This window comes from Archocentrus centrarchus, chromosome 7 (assembly GCF_007364275.1).
Source record: "Archocentrus centrarchus isolate MPI-CPG fArcCen1 chromosome 7, fArcCen1, whole genome shotgun sequence".
NCBI classification, from domain to species: Eukaryota; Metazoa; Chordata; class Actinopteri; order Cichliformes; family Cichlidae; genus Archocentrus; species Archocentrus centrarchus.
The window spans coordinates 29,369,987-29,395,075 of NC_044352.1; the positions used below are offsets into that span (position 1 = coordinate 29,369,987).

At 40.7% G+C, this 25,089-nt stretch overlaps 1 protein-coding gene across 1 annotated transcript in view; it reads right to left on the reverse strand.

Moving 5' to 3' along the window:
• Positions 1-2,740: 2,740 nt before the first annotated feature.
• The window catches only part of ctnnbl1 (catenin, beta like 1), a 60,699-nt gene continuing 38,350 nt past the window's right edge, over positions 2,741-25,089 (reverse strand). Inside the window, exons 14-16 of the mRNA XM_030733751.1 lie at positions 13,308-13,445; positions 12,239-12,311; positions 2,741-3,313 (exon numbers count right to left, since the gene is read on the reverse strand). Coding sequence (XP_030589611.1) covers positions 3,225-3,313; positions 12,239-12,311; positions 13,308-13,445 — 300 coding nt within the window. The 3' untranslated portion in view covers positions 2,741-3,224. The remainder of the gene's footprint in view (positions 3,314-12,238; positions 12,312-13,307; positions 13,446-25,089) is intronic.

Sequence of the window (25,089 nt, forward strand, 5' to 3'; positions counted from 1 at the left end):
CAAAAGAATGTAGACTATAATTATGGAGCGACATATGGCATCACACGTTAGTTTTATACATACTCCTATTCCTTTTGAGCTCACATTTCAGGATCTGGAATATACATCATAGCATTAAGATATCTTTTTTGCAAACTTTAACCATCCCTCTGCTCACTCTCAATACCTTCTTTTCCCCTACTAAAAAGAGAAAAGCCCAAAAGCACAGGGGCGCACAGTGTTTGCACTCAGTCATTCGGAAAATACAATTATTCTCCCTCCCCTCGGCTGTGAAATTGCTGTACGACCGCTGTTAAACACGCTGCAGTCATAATCACTGATAGGAGATGCATGGGGCCGGGCCTCCTCTGCCAATACAGTATGCAAACGACGCCCTGCCGCTCTACCCATCTTGTTACTGAGTGATATTAGACTTTGTAAAGGCACTTAGGAAATGCAGCAGCTGTGGCAACTGTCAGTGAGAATCCCACCCGGTCCCTCCCACCACTGCTGCTTCCTGTCAGCAATCACGGTCAGGGATCTGGAGAGGACATAATGCACTAAATAAGTGATATATTATTTTAGATCATTTAAACCTATGTGGTACAAAGACTACTTATCAGATATATTTTTTTGACAATATGCTCATTTCAAATTTGAAAAAATTGGATGATCAGAGCAAAAAAAAAAAAAAAAAAAATAGAAAAAAGTTGCAGATGCTTAAAAATCAGCCAACACTAACTGACGTTTACACAGTAATATGACTGGGTATAAAAAAAAAAAAAGAGAAAAAGAACTTTCTGTGCTGCACAGTCAAACATCATCATCATCATCTGTGGTTCAGATGATCTAGAGAAATCTTAACTCGTAACAGGCACCGTCTGATCTTTGAACCTTCTAGACATCTCTTAATGGGCTCAGGAACACTTCCCAAAAGAAAAAACAACCCCAAAACAACAACACACACACACACACACACACACACACACACACACACTCTCACACACTTTTCATTCAAGCACCATGCATGCATGTATACGAGATGGAGAGACTGAGGCTGAGGTCATTTAAGAAAAATACCCTACGGTTTGAGCAAATGTAAAATTTGTTTTGGAAATCTCTTTAATAGCCCAGGGTTATAAAAGAGAATGCCCATTCAGAGCACAACTCACACACCTGTGGAATGCTAAAGCATGTTATTATGGTTCCAGCAGCATGGCTGTGGTAAGAGTCTGGGTGCTAAACTGCCTGAAATCCAGCATCAGAGATTTTTCAGTTTTAACATTTGATTTGTTGTCCTTGTACTATTTTCAATTTAAATTATTTACAAAAGATTCAATTTTAACTCAAGTTTTTTGGTAACTCTGGTGTAAAGAAATATTTTATAGAAAGAATTCAGCTTTAAGAAAAGGGAAAAAACTCCGCTCTGGCTTTATTCTCCACACATTTTTTCACCTGCCACTTTATTTTGAAGAATTCAGGGCAAAAATATTGAGCTGTAGTTTTCTCAATAGTTATAGAAATCTTCCATAACAATGCCAGGTATATCTTGTTCTGTTAAAGCTCTGGGTCACTTTTGATGCATTAGAAATAGAAAACTGACATTGTAGCAGAATATGCAAGGGTTGAAGTGGGCTTTTTTTTTTTGTTAGGTGGGTGGGATTAACCTGGTGTAGCAGGGTAGCAGACAGAAAAGACTTGCTTAGAAATAAGTCACAATAATTTGTACTCTGATGTGTTTTCTTCATGGGTAAGTTCTGGCCACCTGCTGCTGGCTCTGAGGCTCACTGCCTTTTCTGGATTTAACCAACTGAATTCAACAAGATGTAAGACGATACAACATCTGCTTCCCAAGACCCGTCCAGTATAACGTTAGTATGATGGTGGAATTTTAGATTTAAGCATCCTCAGCTTATATCAAATCACTCAATTTTTCAATAACACAAAGTTATTACAATTCAATTTATGACATTTTACAGTATGATGCCATCAGCCACTAATCATGTAGTCAGTTGGATTTTAAAAATTGCTTTCAATTTAGATATGTAAAATTTAAACTTCCAATCTCATGTGACTCGCTGCGCAGTCTTTACCTTTAAAAATTGTCTTGCTCTCCCATCCTCTTTATCCCAGAGAGCAAACTTAATACATGTTAACACTCCCAAATACAGCAACTGTACCTTTAGCTTGCAGAGAGATTGCGAGTCAAACCGCAGAGAAAATGTTATGTTTGTTGATAATTGTTTGAATATGAAGAAACTACTCTTATCAATAACAGAAAATAGTGATAGAGTAATAGGGTGAGTCTAACACTGATATTTGTGCTCAGTTAACAAGTAGCCTGGCGGACAAGACAGAGACAATAATGCAGCAGGCCTGTTTGTGTATACAGCTGTACTGTAATCCACCTCCGCACTGATGTGCGTGAACAGCATCGGCGTCAAAGAAAAACAGCAGTGGGCTGAGAGCTCCGGGAGGCTGCTGCGATCCATCCGTGGGTGGTTTTATACAAGTAAAAAAGAAGCAGGTCTGCCTTCCTGCAAGAATTCTCATATTGCGATTGCAGATATAAGCTTGCTGGCTCCATCTGTGCGTCCGTGCAACAGTAACCAAATGGAGGCGTAATGAGATTCATGTGCACAGACGGCTATCAGCTGGCTGTGTCAATCCCACTCTGCAAAACACGACATTAATCAAACAAATCAAACGCCATCAGAATTCCATTACCAAATGTTTTATTAGAAAATATTTTACACCTAAATCAAAAAAAAAAAAAAAAACCCAAACAAAACAAAAACTAGCCAGGTAAAAAGTTTGGGGGGTGGGGGTGGAATATTGAGATTTGTGTCCACAATTATCCTGCAGTGTTCAACACCACAGTACAGAGAAAAAAACAGCACTGTTGCTGCGAGTACATCTCATGCTGGCTGGCTGTTTCAGTCAAGATACAATTTTCTGCTCTCCAAGCTCAACTCCCACTGTGTCTGCAGTGAGCGTCTTCATTGGAACCGAACCAATTCTCTGACACATACAGGACTGTGTTTGTTAAACAAAAAAGGATTTAAAAAAAAACAAACAAAAAAAGGTAACTTAGGGCTATAATTTTAAATTGTTTGTCATAGGCGCGTCCTTTTCTTAACCCCTCAAAATTGAACATTTTTAGCTGTTTCTTTTCATTTAACCATTGATGCTGATGTTCTCTGAGGTTTGAGGGTGGGAAAGCATGTGGGTTTGAAAAAGTTAGCTTAAAAGTTGTCTACAAGGTCCATGATCCTCTTCCGCTCGGCCTCTTTGAACTCGTCACTCTTTCCATCTCCAATGCTTTCGGCGTACTCTGTAACAGACAAAGAAAAATCAGAGGATTAGTCGGCTTGACAGCACAGGCGTGGGCCTTTTGACTTTTGAGGTTAAACAGAACATCCTTGGAGCCAGAAATTGACAGGATTGGCCCTCCTCCGGCACTGAGCGGAAGATTAATGAGGGAAGGAAAACAAGGTACACTTCAGGTTTAAGAATTTTCCTGACAAGTTTGGAATAAGCCTCAGTTACTTGAGCACAAATTAGTAAAAAGTGAGTGCAGAAAGTGTTTATTTACTCCTGCAGGAACATTTAAAACACGCATTGTATCTGTTAATATTTAATTAATCTCCCATTCTCTTTGGATTTTGAATCTGGCACCCAATAACTATCCATCATACACAGTGGATATAAGGACCGCAAATACGCTTTATATTTCATTTTATTTAAGGGCCGCAGCAAATGATTATATGATTCATTATTTATGAATGATTCTGATGTAAATTTAGAGTAATGTAGGTTCAATTATCCTTTTGAAATTGTTTTAGTTCAATAAACAGCCCCAAAAATTCAAGGATATTCACAGAAAAGCAAGAATGTCCTTTCTCTAATTTGCCCATAACCTCTAGAAACCAACCAGTGCTCTGGTCCTGAAACAGCACCTCACTTCAGGTTTACTTTGTGTTCATTTATTGAAAACTGACTGCATACAAATATACTTTGAATGAGGCATGCAAGCTGATTTGAGAAACTGACCATCAAGGGCCCCGGGGCAATTCCTCAGTTAAAATTTTCTGGCAGTGAGTCCTGCTTCCTCCACTTAAAATGCTGAATAATTAGAAAGCCGCACAGTACAGCGGCGCTGTAACTTCAGGAGGGAAGAAGCTGTTCCCAGGCAAGCTTATTGTACTGAGAGTCAAATGGAGCTATTCTTTGTATTCTAAAAGGACTAAGTCGAAGGCGTTTAAAAGCTAGTATTATTAAATAGCCTTTGACTCTAGTCTAGACATTCTCCAGTCTGTACATCACTTTTCAACAAAAAGTCAGATTATAGGATCTTTCCCCTGGTGGGAAAAAAAAAAAGATGCCCCACAGTAGTGGCTGCACTGAAATCTACCCTGTTTCCTCAATAACTGGTCCAGGTGTATTGTGCAGTGCTTGTACTTAAGTGTGCACTGCTCTACATTTGACTGTTTTCTTTACTGTCTACCGCTCACACGAGCCCTTTGAGACAGCGCGACGGTCGATTTGTGAGTCTAATGTGCAGAAAGTTGCAGCTGCCGCAGCCCCAGCACAGCTCGTGCATCCGGCGACTTTCTCACTCAGCCTCTGAGGCAGGGATTACCCATTAAATCCAGGGATGTCGAGACAGAATGATGGGAGGAAAAAAAAAAAAAAAAAGACTATTTTTCTCTGGGAGACACTTCAGAGAGAAGGGAATGAAGGGGGGCTTTCCTGACAAGAGCCCGCAGGGTTTAGGAGGATGAAGAATGGCTGCCAAAGACACAGAGAAGATTTTGCTTTTGAGGGTGGAGGGATGTTTTTATGTTATTAGATTGTATATAAAGGATAGTGACAGATGTAATAGGACTGAGAAGGAACCTCAGAGGCGCTGTAAAAGAATATTACTTGTTGATAGATGTTCTGCAGGAACTGGCAAAATTATTGTGTTAATTCTGGTTTTATTATAACCTATTTAGTATTTTTTCATAGTTCTGACCATTATTTCTGTTCACAGACTGTATATAAAAGATGGAGGTCACCAATATGAAGTCACCCAATGGTTTGTGAAGTTCACTTTTGAAGTCTAAATTTGACTATTTTGGGCATCACCATATTGATTTTTAGGAGTCAGAAGTGACACTAACAAGCTTGGTTAGAGAGTTGTATTTATAATCTGTGTGAGTGGTTCTCAGAGTCACAGACAACTGCTAGATAGTGCTAAGTAGCATGCAAATAAAATATTACTTGAAAGAAAGAAATGCAGCACAGACATCCAGGATGCCTGCTGTACGACTAACCAGACAGTCACAGATAGGTACATTAAAAGTAACCCTGACTGTGAGGATATCTATAGCTTAACTCTTAGGTTGTCATTATTGCAGTTAGAGCAGTGATATTAACCCTTTAACACTGGCCGACTGCCGCTGATGCACCCGTGATCTGCCCTTACCTGCCGTCAACAGCTGGTTAACACGGAGCGCATCACTGCTGAGACGTCTGATCAAACGCAGTTTGAATTGCCGTAATTACACGACCATTTGTCCTATCGGAAAAATTCAGACGGTTTCTGAAAGCTTCACAGCCAACATAGGGTTATTATGGTAATTACTGCTGGAAGTCCGCGAACAGCGGGACATTTGAAGTACACTCTGTCCCTGACGACAAGTTCCACTTTATAGGGTTAAATGGTTGGATCTGTCTTGGTGCCAATATCTATACCCTACAGTAAGGCAAAAAATGTAATCTCTTCAAAATTTTCAAATTAAACCCAAATTACTCTAAAAGTACATCAAAATCAAGATGATCATGAGGCAGTGAGATTGGGTGTCTCTTTCATTAGTGTCTGTGTGGAAACTGCTCCTCAATGCCAACCAAGAGGAAGCGAGGTTATTGTAAAGAGCGACACTTTCTCTCATCAGCTGTTAGAGGTAAGAATTTGGACCCATCAATTTAACAATCCATGTCAATTTCATGTTCTAACATAAACATAATTACTGGCTCTAGCATATCTGCTGGCCACTGTACGGCTGCAACCCACGAGTCTTTATCTATCTGAGTAGCTGGATCGGTCTTAACTGAAGAACACTGAACACTCAGAGATTGCTGACCTGACTGAACTGGCAAATTGTGAACGTTCCCCCCATGATCAGGGAAGTGACTACTATTTCACTTTTAGGGGCATTAGTCGCCGTAGCAGATAGGTTGCTCTGCCTCATGGGACAGCATTAATAGTTACCATGTTTCATGGCTCTTAAAATGATCTTCACTCACAATTCGAGAGCATCTACTTTGTAATGCTACTCATCTAGCTTGGAAAGTAATGGCAGTCTTTGTAGATAAAAATATGTATTAAACATTCAAGATTTCTAAAAGAATGAAAATACGGCATGTGATTTTAACACCACGCTTCAGTACGAGAAGGCTTTTAGAACACTTAAAGATACAGCACAGTACAGCACAAGTAGAGCCAAGTAGACTCTCAGAAAAAGCAGAATTTTAAGCTCTCTGCATGGTTGTTGTGAAGGGGGATAATTAGCTGTGAATTTGGCCATTATAACAATTATATCCAGGGAGTCGAAGAGCTTCAGTTTTTGGCACTTCCATGTTGGCTTTATTTTTCAGTTCACTGCTTGTTTCAATAAGATGAAAATAAAAATGAAAGTAAATAAACCAAAAATGTCAAACTTTGTGCATATTGTAAAGCAAAGTTGAGTCTGACATTTATTGACAGCTTTATTTAATAAATTCATGCCAAAATTGTATTTTTTCTTCTAAACAGCTTGAGCTAACTTGGAGGTTTTTGAAAAATGTTTGTTCTTCACAATATCTTGTAGAGTGATAAATAATATACACAATATACATAGCTAAAATGATTAAAACCTGTTTTAAGAAAATAACTGGCTCTTTAAGATACTAAGCTGACAAACTTACATACTTAAACCCACATTGCTGCTGACGCTCAACAACAAGCTCAATTCTTGCCTTTTCTTACCTCCTGGAACATTGCCTGATAATATAACTATATTTAACTACAGTGGGGAAAATAATTATTTGATTCCCTAATGAATTTGTAAGTTTGTAAGTTTTATGGTAGTTTAACTTAAATGGAGAGAGACAGATTATTAACCAAAAATCCACAAACATCTCAGGAGGGATTTTTGGTCCACTCCTCTTTACAGAAACTCTCTAAATACTTTAGGTTTCTTGTTTCCCGCTTGGCAACTCAAAGCTTCAGCTCCCACCACAGATTTTCTATAGGACTGAGGTCTGGAGACTGGCTAGACCACTCCATGACCTTAATGTACTTCTTTAGCCACTCCTTTGTTACCTTGGCAGTACGTTTTGGGTCACTATCATGTTGGAAGACCCACCCATAACTCATCTTCAATGTTCTGGCTGAGGGAAGGAGGTTCTCATCCGAGATTTTACAGTACATGGCCCCGTCCATTGGCCCATCAATGCCGTGAAGTCGTCCTGAACCCTTAGCAGAAAAACAGCACAGAAGCATAAAGTTTCCACTTCCACGGTGTGGATGATGTTCTTTGGGTCGTACTCAGCATTTCTCTTCCTCCAAACACAGCATGTTGAGTTGATGCCAAACAGCTTGATCTTGACCACAGCACTTTCCCCCAAGACTTTTCTGAATCATATAGATGTTCACTGGCAAGGGGAACCTGCAATCGCTGCAAGATTTCAATCCATTACAGCTTAGTGTGCTACCAACAGCATTCTTGGTGACTATGGTACCAGCTACCTTCAGATTATTAACAAGCTCCTCCCATGTAGTTTTAGGCTGATCCACCACCTTCCTCACGCCCAAGGCAAGATCTTGCATGGAGCGCCAGACCAAAGGGAATTGATGGCCATTTTATATTTCTTCCATTTCCAAATAATCAAACCAAGAGTTGTCATCTTCTCACCAAGCTTCTTGCTGGTGGTCTTGTAGAAATTTCAGCCTTGTGCAGGTCTGCGGTCTCGTCCCTGCTGTCCTTTGTTGGCTCTCTGGTCTTGCCCAGAGTGGTGGAGAGTTTGGAATGGAAGACATGGATTCTGTGGACAGTGTGCTTTATACACAATGAGTTGAGCTCATGAGTATCTGTAAGTGATTGGTTGATTGACTGTAGTTTGTGTGCCACATGGGCACACAGCCAATCTGTGGGAGCCAGAATTCTGGCTAGTTTGTAGGGGATCAAATAGTTATTTCATCAATGACATGCAAATAAATCTGTAACTTTTATGTAATGTGTTTTTTTTTTTCCCTCTGTATCTTTGGTTGATATTCTGCCTCTCTCCATTAAAATGAAAATGCCATAAAAATTAAAAACCTAATTTTTCTGTAAGTGAACAAATGTACAAATTCAGCAGGGGATCAAATAATTATTTCCCCCACTGTAAATGTTAAGTAAATATGAATATGACACAGTGAGATTACAGCAGAAGCATACTAATTTGAGACATCCTATATTCAAAGAGATTATCAAGGGAAAATGACAAGCTGCTACCTGCACATTTATCCGCTGCTCCTTGCTAGTGATAAAGATACTGCAACACTGACTGACCAAGGTAAATAAAACGCAGCAGAGATCAGTGGAGAAATAACCTGGTTTTAAATAAGTTCATTAGAGGCAATCTGATGAAGTATTTCAAAGCATATTTCATAAAAGAACAGTTTAAAAATTAGGTCTTGCAGGCATGCATTTAAATTAGTAGCAACATTAGACAGAAGTTGGAAGGAAGGCAGAAGTTTTGAGTTCAGCTCAGGTCAGAGGATACACAGTATGACAGTATGACAGTAATCCACTCGAGACTACAGAGGTTAATCCATCATTGGGTATTCTGAGAAGAGCTAGGTTATGGCAGACCACAGCACCAGGCGGAAAGTTAAAAACGTGCAAAGCTGGACTAGTATCTGAAAATATGGATGGCATAGATTTGTCCACAGTCCAAAGATAACAGCCTTGAATGGCAGAAACAGGGATTTTAATTTGATCTGCAGAGTTCTGGATGTCAATGATATTTTAAATGACAGAATTTTAAGGGTGACTGAGAAAAGCAGGTGAGGGGCGACTCAACAAAAACATGATCATCTATGGCCTCTATTACTGCCAGCCTGTCATCGTGACCGAGTGCCAGTGTCTCCATGTCTATAAATGGTGTTGCAGTCAGCCACACAGACAGAGAGGTCAGAGATTCTGTGACTCTTCAACTCTCTGCAGAACCTTTTCTTTGGCATGCTGGTAGCCTCTCCTTCTGTCACCACGGCAACACGGCAGAGGACAATACAGTAGCGAGCATCGCCATTACTCAGGTCAGTGACTGGGACGGATCTGCCATGAATACAAGGAGAATCATTTCCAGGAGCAGTCTCTGCAACGGCAGCCAAGGATAGGGACACGCTGTAGGACTTTCAGTGTGATTACAGCTGCAGCTGGAGCGCCATAAGTCATTTAAAACACTGCTATACCAGTCTGAAGCCACTGTGATCCCGCTGCACAAAGAACAGTTGGTACAGAATATGCCTATAGTGGGGAAATCTACCCCCCCTATAATGTTTTCAAATGTATGAAAAGTCATCATGTAGCTGGTGTTTTAATGAACAAACAACAACAACAACAAAAAAAAGATACTGCAAAGGCGCTCGAGAATTTGGATACCATGACAACATTTAGCAGAGCATCTGCTTTGGAAAATAACTGCTTTCAAAGTTTTTTTGTCGTGACCCAGTTTTACCAGTATATCTAACAAATGCAAATCAAAGTATCAATTTAATCTATGACTACATCTTAGATATTTTCAGAGAAAGCCTGTGTAAGGTGGATGTTTTATACTACTTTGCTAGTGTAAATTACATATAATAGTTTTTTACATGTCACCAAGGTAGTCATAATTTCTGGTCATTGGAATAAGGGTTTGACGTTGGGTAACTGTTCACTTATGTGATGGGAGTGGAACAGGGTTCCAATATTTCAGTCAGCTGCCTCCTTTAGCTTAAATACAACGTAAAGATTTCTGTCGGTGCTTTTGTTTTAATAAACGCGCGCTCCAAAACACAAGTGGACATCAGAGTGGATTTTGATGAACATATCACAGGAAAAAGCCCAACTTAGCCTTTTAGCGGCTTTCTTAATTGACGTAGTTACTACAAACTGTTGTGAACAATGGTAGGGCTCAATGGCACAAAGGCTGATTGTTGTACTGTGTTAATGTCATTCTCATCACCTTTCAAACAACAGAGAACTTTCCAAAGGTTTTAGTTTATCAGGGGTACAGCTTTGGACAATGACAATTTAAAAAAAAATGTTTTGCCTCTGTACACTACCGCAGTGGACTTCACATCAATTACAGTCATTTATAAAGTCTGCGGTTTTCAGAGGCTCAAAAGTAGTTGGACAAAGTAACATAACTTTGAATATAAGAATTGTTTATATACATGCAAATAGTAAACATCAGAATCCAAAACTGAAAACTTCACAGCAGGGTTTTACAACATTAGCAAAACTGTTCCTGCGGAGCTGTTTCTTATTCGGTAAGCTAAAGCTGTTAAGGTGAAGATGGCGGAGCAGGCGACACGCACTGCATGTGCTTAACCTTTTCCTGTGGTTTCACACTGACCGGGTGGGGCACTTGAAATGAGAGAGGGCTCCACAGACTGTGGCCTAATGGAAAGGGTGAGGTCACGTACTTCAAGCCACACATGCACAGATGCATTTTGATAGACAGATGCAACAGCTCTAAGCTAATATGTATGCAGACACACAGTCAGTTACTGAACACAAACACAACACAGTTTATGGGGGGAAAAAAAAGTCGCATCGAGATCATGCAAGGAAACCCAACATGCACATTAATATGTAGAAAACATTCAAGGGCAGGCATGGGTACAAAATGCAGACCGAATCACAAATGAAGTGAACATCTGCATGGATTTCCTCTCAAAGGTTTGTTAATATGTAAAGAATATGCACATAAAAGCAAGCAAGGACATGTGTGTACACATAAATATGGAGACATGCTAATGACAAACACATACAAAAAATCCTGTGAGCAAGCAAAAGCGTAGTGCTGACAAGCAAGGTGTACGTGTTTGCAGGTATGCAGATTAAAATAAAATAGCCACACTGCCACATTTAGGATACAAATTCCTGCATGCTTACACATTCACAGGGAGGACTGGAGAAATGCCACGCTTGCTGGCAGTGCCATGTGTGACGGATGGCTCTATCTACAGCGTTACATGCCACAGAGAGCTGGAGGGTGTGTGAACGGAGCCCCGTCCTCGAGCTTTATCCGACAATGATACAGGAAGGATGGATGTCACACCACAAAGGAAATAACACAACCTTCCAGGTCTTTGACAGCAGAAAACAAATATAGCACGAGAAGAAATCTGTGGCTAAGTGAAAACAGAGTAAAGGACAGACACAGTCTCTGCTCAACTCAGTGACAATATGATTGGTGCAGATTTGCACGCTGCACTGCATTTCATCATACTGTTTTACCATCTGTACACAGGTAATACAAATCAATTAAAAAAAATGATCACTTCTGCCTGGACAGTTTAGATGCTTGACTTTATTGTGTTTATTTACTGATGCAATCTCTTTATCTTTCCACTTGAACTTTACATATCATAATTTTCAGGAGTGTCTAATTAACCTACACCCCTCTCAATAGCAGTTCCCAAGTGTGACCTGTGCTACTACAAATGAATACATGCAAAAGAATAATATACTAAACAAAGGCCTGACAAGCAAGTCTGCCCAGCCATACCTCTTTGCTCGAGGGAACAGGCACATATGACATTATTTGCAGTATTTTATTATATTCCAACCTAACCACTTTGGCAAGCAAACAGCACAGGCTTGCTATCAAACAACAACCAGAGCCAAAGAACAGCAATTATACCAACATTTTCCCCTGAAATGCTGTTTCCGTGCCAGGCTGAGAAGCACTTGGAAACAGGATTTTACAAATTTTGTCAATAAAATGCACTTCTGAAGTAATATGAATCGCTGTGGGTGTAAGAGCAGCTTTTGAAGGCACCACTTTGCCCTTTCAAAATACACACTTTTTTCCTACTTTTATGCTTGTTGAGGGATAAAAGGATAAGTGAGGAATTTATGCTTTTGGGCAAAGTGCCAGATCCACCTGTAGATCCGATTGGGAGAAGGGTACAGCCTGGGCACAATGTTATGCAGAGTTAATACTCATATTGATAACAGAAGATAAAGTTACTCACCTCTCATGACGTGCCGCACTACTTTGACAGAGCCTCCTCTTAGGTTGAGAATTTGTTGGACCCTCTGTTGAAGCTAAATGCAGATCAAAACAAAACAAAAAAATGTCAAAATCAAATTCCTGTTTTCTAATGCTGTATATTCTTGGTTTTTTTTTTGTTTTTTTAATTATCTTATTATTTGGTCAGCATTTTATTCAGAGATGCAAAAGCTTCCATTATGACAGTGAAACACGAAACCAGAACCTTCTATATTGTGGGACAAACACAAACTGTATGGAAGGTGCCAACAATGACTGTAAGTTGTAATAATGTAACACCCTAATTAGCAAGCTGCTTTCTACTTTAAAAATGCTAGTTAGCTTAGCTTATAAGCTTCAACTTTAAGCTCAGTTACAGCTCCATATTTTTATTCTTATGAATGAGCTCAAAATACCCTCAAAGCTCACTGGTTTCCCTTTCTGAGCAACTCTCAACCTAATATAACAAACAACAACAAAGCTAACTCTGCCTACCCTGTCTTCAGTGGCCTACCAGGCTTAAGGCATCTTTGAACACTAGAGATGGGTAATAAAGCCTAAACATTTTTATCACAATATTTCACTCAAATTTTCAATAAAGACATTTTTGTTAATATAGAAAAAGAAATGCTGAACAATGTTTTATCTGTGATTGCAGCATGCAGGAAGTAGCACTTTTTTTTATTAAACCTAAGAAAATTAAGGACATTTTCCATCCTTGTTTTCCAAGGAGTTACTGTCATTGATGACAGACTACCTAATTTGAAGTGTGAATCTACTGCCACAAGGTGCCAGCAGCAGCATTATAGTGTAATAGCTATGACACAGCACTATATACAGTGACACAGGCAAGTCACATAGGTCCAAAAGTAGCCTAGGTAGTGTTTTCCCTGGAAATTTTAAGCATAATGTAACACGTTTAACAGCTGCACCCCGTAAAAGCTTTGACTCCCGTCTGTTTTCATAGTTTGGTTGATCAGATGTCTTAAGAGCAATTGTTTTGAAAGAAAATTGGTAAGCCAGCTTTGTAAGCAGTATTTGTACGTGCGTACCTGTGAGATTCCCGAGTTGCTGATCTCCACCATAATGTAGCAGATCAGCTGAAGAACAAAGAGCCCTGCATCCAGGCGGCGAAGGTAAAACTCATCCTCCATGCTGTCGTCCAGGATCTCCCCACGGCGGACCATCTCCTGCACACACGAAAAGGTAAAACTGGCTTGTAAAAAGAGAATTTTCTCCATGCACGAAGTAGAGCGTTTTCTGTTGTTTTCGGCACACTTAAAAAAGATTCAACAAACAGAAAATCAGAGGCTAAATTTAATTGTTTTCCAGCCTCTTTTACAAATCCATTTTCTTTACTGACCAGACAAACGAATCAATTGACTTCACAGCTCTACTGCTGGTGCACACACACTTACACATATATACACACACTTGCATAGTTATCCATCTTAACAGCCCTGTCAGAATGCCAATAACACAGTGGTGCCAATAAGCACATAGCCTACATTAATCATCATTAGAGATTAAAAAGCAGACCTGAAGGGAGAGGGGAGTCGGAAGCGTAAGCCGCTAGAGTGGCACAGAAATACAAACAGTGTGCAGTGTATTGCAGTCTTTAAGATTTACATCTAAATGCTATCCGTTAAGTAGCTATTTATTGTGAATGATGCAATTGATCCTCTAATGAAAATACTGTAATATTCATGTATTTGCAGAATGAAAAACTGGACGTCTCTGGTGATACTCCCAGGAATAATGCTGTATTTAAGTTACTGACAATGCAAAGTGAACCTTTTTTTTTTCTAATGACACACGATGGCAATACAAAAGATGGATTTATCATTAAGTAATCACAGGAAATGCAGTGTTTCTGCCAGTGAACTTCGGATCTATGGCTAACACAAAAAACAGGACAATGCTCATTTCCTGCTTTTTTGGGAAAACTTTATATGCAGTAATTGAACAGGAAGGAGCCGCCGCAGTGAGCTGTTAGACGGAGGTGTCCGGTTTCACACCTCTCACTTCTCAATGAGGCAGCCAACTTTCACTTTTACCATATAGCATAAACCAGATTACTGCTGCCCACAGAATGATGGAAAAAGGCCAAATATTACCTTATTTCTATTATTTAAAGAACTTTAGGGCAGCTAAAGAATATTCAAAATTTGAGCATAAAACCAAATTTAAGAAATGAAAAATTATAATAAAAAACCCAAACAACACATTTGATTCAAACCATCTCTAAGGCCTTCTCCTTTAAGATTAATCACACTGTAAAGCTGCCTCAACCAAAGGGCGGCATCTGAGACTATTCTGGAGAAACCTCTTAAAACCACGTTGCAAAGCTTAGAAACAAAACAGCCTGTCAGTGTTTGTGACACTGAGATTTAAAAGCAGGATGGCACCGTGCTCTATTGATTTCATTCCTAAGAGAAGACAGCCCAATACACCTTCAGAACAAAGCTCTGGTATATAATGTAGCATGGTCAACATGCAAAACAATGCAGATAATTAAAACAAGAATCGTTAATAACGCCATTAAATGTAGGGCATTTGTGTCTTCTGTGTCCTCTGAGTGAAACTGTGGCCTAGAATTCTGTTTTATTACAAAGAGGAGCATTATCGCAGTGTAAAATAGCCCCAGAGCTCGGTCTTGCTGCTGTCAACTTATTAAAGATGCACAAAACTTAAAACAAAGTTATTTGAATTTAAACTGTGTTCCCTTTCCTTCCTGTAGGAAAAAAAAATTATCTCAGTTTCCAGGACAACTGAGCTCATTATTAGGAGGGGATACAGTAAATCTCACAATCCAACTTCATCAAAGAGGCAAAACGAATCCTGAGACAAGGTAAGCCTCGAGCACTAAGAAAAACACGGTGAAGAAGTAATTATGCAGACTTCAATCCACGTCTCCATCACTGATTCTCAACTAGAGGTACACCTGCTCGGGGAGTACTTCTGTATAACTGAGTACAAGTAAAAGCAGAAGGTATATTTAAAAAAAAAACAAAACAAAAAAAACATGCATCTTTGCATTTAGATGTCTGTTATGTGCAGACAAAACACTGGTTCATCCCTTGAGCTGGAGGCTTGCATAGAGGCAACAATGTCAAGTCGATTGCAAAGAGTAGGGGTTACAGAGGGGCATAACAAAAACCATTGTCCAAAGAAAAACATTGAAAGACCTTCAGGAAGCCTGGAAAACTATTTCTCAAGACTAATTACAAGAAAGTCTGGCTCCTTGGAAGTGAAATATAAAGAAATGAAAGGTGGCTCAAGACTTTTGCACAGTACTGTATATCCAGAAGAGAAAAGATTGAGACTGGCCAGACATATAGTAAATGGGAACTTGATGGAGGTACAACACCAGGAAAAAACAATTCTACTCTGTAATATAAAGCATACCTATCTGGTATACTTCAGCGAGCAGAACTGAAACAAGACAGGTGATTCTGATTTAAAAATACTTCATTTGGAGGGCTGCCATGTATGCTGGAAACTGCTTGTTAAATCAGTATCGCATGGCACACCATTGACTTAATTAGTGAAACCAAGAGAAACTAACAGGTTACACCTGGTTTCACCTGGTTTAGCCTTAATTAATTATAAGAAAAAACTCATATCCCTGATGCCAGTGTAAAAAGAAAAAAAAATCCCAGTTAAACTACAGCTAGCTAACATCACTGATACTTTAATATTATACTTGTGCAAAATGTGTTTAAGTGCCAGGGAAGCATCAGATTTGCATCTTTTTTTTTTTTTTGATTCTGCAATCAGAGGCTCTGTTTCATCTATTTAGTGCTGAAAAAATGTGTTTGTCAAAATGACAGAGGAGGAAGAGGAAAAAGCTCAGAACACTGCTCCTCAGCGTGAACTTGACAGCTACTAATATTAATTTTAAGAATTTCATAACCTCCACCTCTGAAGGACAGAGAATCTGTCCAGATTCAGACTCAAAACGCATTTAGTATATAATTTTGGAGTGTAAATATGACCTGTCAAGGCAAGAGAAGCCATGATGTCAGCGATGGAGGATGACAGAAAGAAAGAAAATTACAGTGAGGCTTAAGACGTGACAAAGAAATTTGCGCATTAGTGAGAAGTTTTCCTTGCTGACATAAACTGAATGAGTTAGCAGGGCTGAAAGCACCAGGGCTAACAGCTAAGATGGTCAGTGCTCTGGTTTGTTGACCTGAAAAATAAATGAATACATAAATAAAAGTTGGATTTGAAATAAAGCATCTTGCCTCTGGAGTTTGGCAAAATGTTGAACAACTGTATATCACCTTTGCAGAGCAGACAGAAGCAGCTGGTTCTGAAAGTATTCGAACCTCACACACTCTGTTCAGCATAACTGAAATTACTACTGCTTGTGTTATATCCTTCAGTTTTACATTCTGTGTGCTTTCTGTCAGTTTAGCATGTCAGCTGACTATGAATACTTTAATAACCTTGATAATAAAGCTGGTTTCTGCAGAGGTGCACGTGAATATCGCTGGGTAACTGTAGGTCAAAGGTACACTCACAGTATGCCCAGTATGCTGAATGGTCAATCCAACACATACTGGGAGCATAGACTGAATGTAAAAGACAAACCACCATGACTTTCTCATTGGATTTGAACTCTGAAGCCTGAATGTTAACTTTTTTGCCGGCCAAGGTTATCATTTCACAACCACAGGTTACAACATTTGAACAAGAGGATTTAAGAGGATTGCAACACTTTCAGAGCCAGACTCAAGTGGCCATTAGAGGAATTCTCCAGAAGTTGGTGTTTGATTAAGAGCTGGGAGAACTACCACCTTGAAAACCAGAGAAATCGGTTTCAGATTTAAGCTGTAGACCATAAAAATGTCAATGAATTAGTATTGAAACCCTTTCTGTACCTATGTGCTTAAACATGTGACCTTTTTTTTGTGACCAGAAGCAGTTGTTAACCAGAAGCCTTAAATTCTATAACTGTAAGTCACCTAACATAAAGGTGGGACATTTACTTCTGTAGGCATTTGCCATAACCCATGACTCATAACCCATTTCGCTATTCTTTAGCAACAATGGGTCTCATCAAAAAGAAAAAGTAATAAAATTTTTGCACAAGGTCTAAGAGGAGTCAACTGCAACACACTCTGTGGGGGGTTTCACTGTAATGGTAAGAAAAGCGTGACAAATCAAGTAAGACCTATGTGTCTGTGCGGGGAGTGGAAGGTTTTTTTGAACAATGACGTGCATTCGTTATTGTGAGCAGGGGAAGTGGCCATTTTGGGATATTAAAAACCAAACTGATGTAGGCACTGTGGCAGGATTCATTACAGTGGCAGAGATTTGTTCACTTGTAAGTTTTGACAATGTGGCCAATATCTTTTGTGTGTCAGCTCAGTCCCTCTGGCAAACACTGGACAGAAGAAGCGAAGGAAGAAAAACGTGTTGAAAGGAGGGACTGGACAAGTCAATTACTGCAACCTCAGGGGAGCCCGGCAGCCAGGCTACAGTACAGACAAAGTAATAAGCAGTGATTTTCAGTCTTGGTCCCTTTACTGTAACTCAGCCGCATTGTGCTTGTGTTTGTGTGATGGGGTGTGTATGATTTATGGAACACTGCGTGTGCAATGAGAGTGCTTTTGTGCATACTGGAAACCGCATAGGTTTGTTTGTGCCTTTGTTTGACATGTTCATAAAAGTATCTCTCTGAACAAGAGCCTTTATCTAGCATGTTCCTTAATGAGTGTTTGTGTGCGTCTGGTTGTTATTCCTGCGCTTTTCTTTTTTTCCGCTGGCATGCTTCGATGCAGAATTAAAGTGATTTCTTTGTCAGCAATTTAACAAAACCCACTGTGACTGTGTGTGTAGGACCTAATGGTTTTGATGAAGCTTAAGCAAACACCAGAAGGAGGGGTTAGTTAGCCTCGTTATGAAACAGAAAGGTTCAAAAAAATAGCACGACGGCATGCTGATTTCTAGTTGTGATCGAGATAGAGAGAAAGAGCAGTCGTCTGCTTCTGGGCGCACATCAATTATCGTTTGTTCACAAAGTGCAGAAAAGCAAAACAGCACATATTTAGTGTGTGCTGAGCTCTGTTTAAATGTTGAAATGCTGGACTATGGTATAGTTTATCTGTGTTGAGTCTCAAGCAACTCTGATCCTGATCCTTCGATGTTCCTGTTATGAACTGGTCTACACTTCTACAGTAATTTATCTTTTAAGCTGTCACACTGGAGTTAGCTCTGACTGGATGACTCAGTCAAAGGCTCAGGGATGTAGCACTGCACTGCTTTTAGCTGAAGTTGGGGGAGTAAAGCAGACATGTACAGACACTAACAAAAGAAGAATAAAAGAAAAACCAACAAAAGCGGTTTTAGTAAGGCCACCATCTGCCATAACCAAACACATTCCCTCATTTGGTGGTGTGATGATGGTGGTGGAGAAAGCTGTCTAACATATTACTCCAAAATTTCCTATACGCTTCCAACAAAGTGATTGTGAATGCTACAGCGCCTGACACATCAAGCCTCTAAACCAGCTTGAACCCATCGGGGCATGAACAGGGACCTCTTGGGGTATGCTGTGAAATCTGGAACTGGGATGTTGGCAGTGAATCCTTTTGGTCCTGACAGTTGCAGGGTGGGGCCTCTGTGGATCAGGCTTGTTTTAGAGCATCTATGGATGCCTGATTGGACTGGGATCTGGGGAGTTTGCAGGCCAGGTCAACACCTCCGGCTCTTTGTTATGTTCTTCAAACCAATTCTGAGGAGCTTTTGCAGTGGAGCAGGTGGGGGATGTTTGGCCTGGAACAATGTTTAGTTGGGTGGTGTGTCTTACATCCACATGAATGTCAGGGCCCATGGTTTCTCAGCAGAAAAATGCACTGTAATGAGATGTTCCATGTTTTCCACTCCACCCTTCAGCCATTTTAATGTGCTGGCTTTTTTGTCCCCCCCAGTGTAATATGAAGACAAACTGATTAATGTAGCCAATCACACATCTAGTTAACAGCCCAACCTCCTACTTAAAAAGTAATGCTACACAGGCACTTCCCTGACCTGTTTATGGGTCCTTCAGGGTCTGTTTGCCTCGCAGTGTATGAGACTGGCCCAAATGGACTTTTACCTACACTTTTTGCAAATCCCACATTTTGCCTTGATATCTCATTCTTGTATTCATTTTTTTCCCGATAACAAATATCTAACAACTCAGTGTTACTATATGTTGGAGTATTCACAATTGATAAAACTCCATCCAATATTTATGTTTATTTTAACATTTTCTACATTTTTGCAGTTAACTAATGCTGTTGAGACAACATTTTACATTAATAATTAATGACTGATTACTGGGTTAACTCCATGCTCGTTTTAGAGGCTGTAACATTTACTAATATGTAGTACTTCCTCACCCTGATACTGGAGTGCAATAAATGACATTAGGAACACATTTCACAGTAACAACTTTACAGTTCATAATGACCATCAAATAAATTACACTGCAAGAAAACTTCATTAGGTACACCTTTTCAGCTTATATATCATCAATCACGTCAGCAGCTAAAGATGACCTGCTGCACTTCAAACCAAGCATCAGCATGGGGAGGAAAGGTGATGCAAATGACTTTGAGGATGACATGGTTGTTGGTGCCAGATGGACTGGTCTGAGTATTTCAGAAACTGCTGATCTGCTGGGATTTTCCTACACAATCATCTCTAGGGTTTACAGAGAATGGTCTGAAAAAGAGAAAATATCCCCCGAGTCATTCACATAGGTGTAGGTGGGCTTTCAGGATGTTGACTGAAGCACTGGAGAGGTGTTAACTGTTGATTCTTAAGTGTTTTAGCTAATTGTTAATTTAATTACTGGTTTGCTGATTGCTTGTTCTGCTACTTTTCTATTCCTATCTGTTTCCTGAGATCTCTTACTTATTTCTGACCTGTTAACTCCACCATCACGCCCTTGACTTACAGGTATTTTTGGATGGCTTGTGCACAAACTGAGTACTTCATATTTCAGAGCCATTTCTTGATACCAGTTTTATCACATCATATTTCAACAGCTATTGTGATCATATTGTCTACATTAATTGTATTGTGAAAATCTAACATTGTGACACCACAATACCACATAAACTGCAATCTGCCAGTTAAATATGTTGCAGCACTGGGTAAAATTCAGGAAATGATTTTGACAAGGAAATGTAAAAACTGGTCTTTGTGTGTTACCACTTAATTCCAACTTTACACATTGGTAAGATAATGCCACAATACTTCCAACAGTGAAGTCCAACATTACCTACAAATGCAGCAGCATTATGTTTTGCCTCTAAAATGTATAAGCCATTAGAAATTTGTTGTATATGAACACAGAAGATGAAGAAAATTCTTTATGCAAAGGACACAGACATGCCTTTTTGAATAAGACTGAAAAGTTAATACCTGTTAACATAAAATAATCCAGTCCATACAGGGGCTGGGTGCACTCTGGTTGAAGGCAATTTTTAGTACCAAATCTCTCAGGACTCAGCAGTCAAATATATGAATCAAGGGTGACTTTTAAAGGAAAAGAATAACAGATGAAGATGAAAAAAAACTGAAGGAAGAAAGACAAACGATGACAGGAAGATAAACAAGCTGCGACACAAACAAAATTTCATTGAAGAATCGTGTATGAATCAGGAAATGGATAGAGGGAGGGAGCGTGAGGGAAAACATTTATTCTTGGAAGACGTTTTAAGAAAGCTAAATATATCACATCCAGGTGCAAAACCAATTCCAACTTAACACAGACTTTCTTTGAAAATGTCTACTGTCAGCAAAGCTAAACTAGCTCATTTTTGCTGTACTTGCTACAGACCAGTAAAGGAAACCTACAGTCAATCTCTCTCACACACACATACACACACAAAACACAGTGAGCAACTGGGTTCTTAGGAGCTAGGAAAGTGCACTCAGGCATTTTACAGTATTGAGGTCGGCCTCAGCCATGTTTTGCTGAGCTTCATCAATCTCAAAAAGCTGTTACCAACAAGCTGAGAGCAAAGGGAAGGTCTGGAAAGGAAGAGAAGAGAAGCAGTGGTATTAGGGAGAGAAGGAATGTAGAAATATGAGAAATAAGAAGGAAGGAAAGAGAGGAAGGAGATGTGATATAGCAACAGAAATTGAGAAAATTCATGAATGAGAGCATCACAGGCAAGTAAAGGAAGTAGGAGAGGTAGAAAATAAAGGAAAAATTAAGGAGAATATTAGGGGTAAGTAAAAAGGCAATTTAAAAGAGATAAAGGAAGGGAAAAAAGGAAAATTGGAAATATGGCAGCTTTAAGAAAAAAGAGAATAAGTGGGATAGAAAGAAAGGAGAAAGCGATATCAAGGTGGAAAGAAAATAAGCAGCTTATTAAAAAGGGACTGCGCTATAGATGCGGAGCAAAGGCAGCAGCAGCTTTTCCTCTCCTATCCTCCTGAGAAATCTGTGGATAATATGTTGCAGAGGAAAAACATTTTGCTTACCGCCCCTTAAAAACAGGCTTAACTAGGGGAAACCAAAAGGCACGGCAGAGAGAGATAAAACGCTGCTGCTGACGGCAGCTGATTCTGACGAGGCGCTGGACAGAACTGGGTTGGCGTCTTTATCACCTTATTTAAAGTAACGTGACATTTGGTGGAAGCTGGGATTTACACAGACTTAAAAATATCATTTTGGTGTTTTCAGTATTAGATGCTGTACCAGCAGGAATGAAACCACTGCAACTGCAGTATCATTTAATGCCCAACATGAAAGAAAATAAAAGACCATATAAAACATTAAAAGAAGTAAAATGACATATCAATAAGACCTGGATTCTTTGGAGAAAAGCCACAGCCTTGTGTAATTTTGTTGCTGCAAAATAAATTACATTTTAAAATGAGATTATGGTGCTTTCTCAGTGATATTCCTTTTTTTTTTTTTTTTTTTTGCTTTTTAAAAGCAGATGTTATATCAGAAGTCTAGTTCAGTCGAGCTATATATTATCTATCCATCTATACACCGATCAACCATAACATTATGACCACTAACAGGTAACGTGAATAACACCGATTATCTCTTCATCATGACACCTGTTAGTGGGTGGGATATGTTAGGGAGCAAGTGAACATTTTGTCCTCAAAACTGATGTGTTCGGAGCACAAAAAATGGGCAAACATAAGGATTTGAGCAAGTTCGTAAAGGGCCAGATTGTGATGACTAGACGACTGGGTCAGAGAATCTCCAGAATTGCAGCTCTTGAGTGGTGTTCTCAGTCCGCACAGTAAACAGTGGTGAAACAGCAACAGGGTCATGGACGGTCAAGGCTCACTGATGCATGTGAATCATTTTTCTGATATACCCATAGGGGATAGGGTTACCGGGGCCCCACCCTGGAGCCAGGCCTGGGGAGGGAGCTTGAGGGAGAGCGTCTGCGGGCTGGGTATTAGCCTGTGGTGCCCGGCCGGGCACATCCCAAAGAGAAGACATGGGCCCACCCTCCTGTAGGCCCACCACCCACAGGAGGCATCTTAAGGGTCAGGTGCAATGTACACCAGGTGGTGGCAAAGAGCGGAGGACCTGACGGACCGATCCCTGGCTACCGAGCTCGGCTACTGGGACATGGAATGTCACCTCTCTGGTGGGGAAGGAGCCTGAGCTAGTGAGTGAGGTTGAGAGATACTGACTAGATATAGTCGGGCTCACCTCAATGCATGGCCTGGTCTCCTGGAGAGGGGATGGACTCTGTTCCAGTCTGGAGTTGCCCTCGGTGAGAGGCGGCGAGCTGGAGTGGGTATTCTTCTAAACCCTCAGCTTGCTGCCTGTACATTGGGGTTTTCGCTGGTAGACGAGAGACCCGTTCCCCTGCGCCTTCGGGCTGGGGAATGGGTCCTGACTGTTGTTTGCACTCATGTGCCAATGACAGTTCAGAGTAACCACCCTTCTTGGGGGCCCTGGGTGGGGTGCTCGAGGGTGTTCCATCCGGTAACTCCATCGTCCTGCTGGGAGACTATAATGCTCATATGGGCACTGACAGTGAGACCTGGATGGGCGTGACTAGGAGGAACGGCCTGCCTGATCTGAACCCGAATGGTGTTTTGTTTTTGGACTTCTGTGCAAACCACAGTTTGTCCATAATGAACACCATGTTCGAACATCAGGATGTCCATAAGTGCACCTGGCACCAGGTCAATGATCGATTTTGTAATCCTGTCATTGGATCTGCGGCCATATGTTCTGGACACTCGAGTGACGAAAGGAGCTGAGCTGTCAACTGATCACTGCTGGACAGACCCGGTGCACCTAAACATATTGTGAGGTTGCACTGGGAAAGCCTGGCAGAGGCCCCAGTCCACGAGGATCTTCAACTGCCACCTTCAGCAGAACTTCAACGGCATTCTGAGGGAGGCTGAGGACATTGAGTCCGAATGGACCATGTTCCGCACCTCCATTGTTGAGGTTGCTGCTCAGAGCTGTGGCTGCAAGGTGGTTGGTGCCTGTTGTGGTGGTAAATCCTGAACCAGATGGTGGTTACCAGAGGTGAAGGGAGCCATCAAGCTCAAGAAGGAGTCCTATTGGGCTTGGTTAGCTTGTGGGACTCTGGAGGCAGCTGACGGGAACCGGCAGGCCAAGCGGAACGTGGCTCAGGCAGTGGCTGAAGCAAAAACTCGGGTGTGGGAGTTCAGCGAGGCCATGGAAAAAGACTTTTAGCAGCCTCGAAGCGATTCTGACAAACCATCAGGAAACTCAGGAGGGGAAAGTGGTGCTCTACTCAAACGGTCTATAGTGCGGGTGGGGTGCTGCTGACTTCAACTGAGGCTATACTCAAGCGGTGGAAAGAATACTTCGAGGACCTCCTTAATCCCACTGAAATGCCTTCTGTAGTAAGCAGAGTCTGCAGATGAGGGTGTTATTTTAGCTTGATCAGTTCTCCATTAAAAAAAAAAAAAGTTTAACATCCCACCTGGATAAACAGTCGCTCTGCTTACACAGAGACACCTGAGCACTGCAGAGTTTAAACAAAGCATCAAAGCAACAAATCTGTGTTGAGGATTTTTCATAATCGAATTATTCTAGTACTCGAGGAATCGTTGCAGCCCTAGGAACAATGATGCCTGGTCTGATGAGTCTCTAGTTCTGCTGCGACATTCAGATGGTAGGGTCAGAATTTGGTTTAAACAACATAAAAGCATGGATCCATCTTGCCTTGTATCAATGGTTCAGGCTGCTGCTGGTGGTGTATGGGTGTGAGGGATATGTTTTTGGCATACTCTGGGCCCCTTAGTACCAACTGAGCATTATTTAGACATCACATCCTACTTGAGTTTTTATGGCCACCCTTTACAACCACAGCTCCTGAGGACTGCGTCTTGTAGGTCCTTGTGTTTACCAGTTTTGTCTTTTTACACTGCATACACAGGCAGCTGTTTGACGGTCATAAAACAAGTTTAGGGAAGATTCACAATTATCAACATTTTCCAAAGGGTACAAAGCATATGACAGGGGGCAAGGGGTTAACACACACGCTTTTCAAATACTTAGAAAATGTCGGTCGGTTTATGTAATTTGAGCGCTGCCCCCTGACCGCCAATGGCCGAGGCATCCACACCACTGCACTATTGCGTGGTCTGCAGTGATATGGCGCCCGGTCTGGCAGATCAGTTCAAAGGCCTCATTGAATTCTCTAAAATAGGTCATCATTGATTCACAAAATGACTCTACTGACAATATTAGACAGGAACAAGCTGTGAGTGCGGCGCAGCAGGTGTGGAAAGCAGTCAACCGGAGATAAATTCAACAAGAAGTGCGCAGTAAACCGCAGAAAACTATGCTGGATTTTATTCAGA